Below are 1481 nucleotides of genomic sequence, written 5' to 3' on the forward strand. Positions count from 1 at the left end.
TGACATGGGGGTTCCCCCCAAGAGGTGGGGGGCCCCTCACAATGTGGGGGTCCCTCTTATGAGGTTCTCTCCACGTGTGGGTCCCCACCATGACATGGAGGTTCCCCTCACAAGGTGGGGGTCCCCATCATGACATGGGGGTTCCCCCCAAGAGGTGGGGGTCCCCCTCACAACAACGTGGGGGTCCGTCTCAGGAGGTTCCCTCCACGACATGGGGGTCCCCATCATGACATGGGGGTCCCCACCATGAGGTTCCCTCCACTGCGTGGGGATCCCCACCATGACAGAGTCACCCCCATGAGGCAGGGCTCCCCATCATGTTGGGGGGGTCCCTATCATGACACTGGGGTTCCCCCCAATGTTTGGGGGTCCTCACCACAACGTGGGGGTCCCCATCATGTCGTGGGGGTCCCCATCATGTCGTGGGGGTCCCCATTATGTCGTGGGGGTCCCCATTATGTCGTGGGGGTCCACATTATGTCATAGGGATCCCCATCACGTCACAGGGGTCCCCAGGACGATGTGGGAGTTCCCACCACGATGTGGGACTCCCCCACAACTTGCAGGTCCTCTCAATCAGGTGGGGGTCCCCACCCCCCCCCAAAACACCCCCCCCCCCCAAAAATGCCCCCCCTTTTCAACCTACCCGCTCTCCTGGCGCCCTGCACCGGGCTGGGCGCCGCCTTCTCCTCCTTGGGCACCAGCTTCTGCATGTCGGCCTGCCCGAACTCGCAGCCCGGCGGCAGGCTGCCATGGGAAAACGGGGGGTCAGGGGGCGCCCCCGAGCCCGGCCGCGCCCCCCAGCACCCTAGGGTGGTACCTGTTGGGGGTGCAGAGCGAGAGCAGCACGGTGCTCTCCCACACGAGCGAGCAGTAGAGCTGGCTGAGCTTGCCCAGCACGCTGAGCCCCAGCTGCGAGCCCCACTGGTTGACGGAGATGGCGCGGATCTCGCTCTGCGGGCAGCCGGCGCGCCGTGAGGGCCCCCCCAAAACCACGAGGGGACCCCGGGGGGCGCCCCCGACACCGCCGCCCCTACCTGCCCCACGCGGCACGTGTGCACGAACATCATGATGTAGGCGTGCGCGGCGGTGAGCGCGTGCAGCAGCGGCGTGGCCTGCGCCGAGAGCGTCGCGTCGGCCACGCTGCCCGCCGCCGCCAGCTCGCGCAGCAGCACCGAGCCGCCCGGCGCCTCGATGGGCCGGTGCAGCGGCTCCAGCGCCGACAGCACCGCGTCCAGCTGCAGCAGCCCCTCCTGCAGCACCTTGGGCTCGTGCGACAGCGTCTGCGGCGCGGGGCGGGCGGTTAAACGCGGGAAAAGCCCCTTTCTGCCCCTCTTTTGACCGTTTTGCCCCTCTTTTGACCCCTCTTTTGACCCCTTTTGTCCCCCTTTTGCTCCTCTTCTTGCCCCCCTTTTGCTCTTTTTGCCCCTCTTTTGACCCCCTTTCTGCCCCTCTTTTGCCCCCTTTTTGCCCCTCTTTTG

General features: G+C 66.6%; 1 protein-coding gene across 1 annotated transcript in view; it reads right to left on the minus strand.

Moving 5' to 3' along the window:
- Window positions 1–646: 646 nt before the first annotated feature.
- Window positions 647–1481, minus strand: part of LOC112959059 (E3 ubiquitin-protein ligase HUWE1-like) — a gene marked incomplete at its 3' end in the record, with an annotated part of 8899 nt that continues 8064 nt past the window's right edge. Inside the window, exons 24-26 of the mRNA XM_026053007.1 lie at window positions 1038–1283; window positions 821–954; window positions 647–747 (exon numbers count right to left, since the gene is read on the minus strand). Coding sequence (XP_025908792.1) covers window positions 647–747; window positions 821–954; window positions 1038–1283 — 481 coding nt within the window. The remainder of the gene's footprint in view (window positions 748–820; window positions 955–1037; window positions 1284–1481) is intronic.

This window comes from Nothoprocta perdicaria, unplaced genomic scaffold (assembly GCF_003342845.1).
Source record: "Nothoprocta perdicaria isolate Ctin4 unplaced genomic scaffold, notPer1 scaffold_952, whole genome shotgun sequence".
In the NCBI taxonomy this organism is placed as follows: Eukaryota; Metazoa; Chordata; class Aves; order Tinamiformes; family Tinamidae; genus Nothoprocta; species Nothoprocta perdicaria.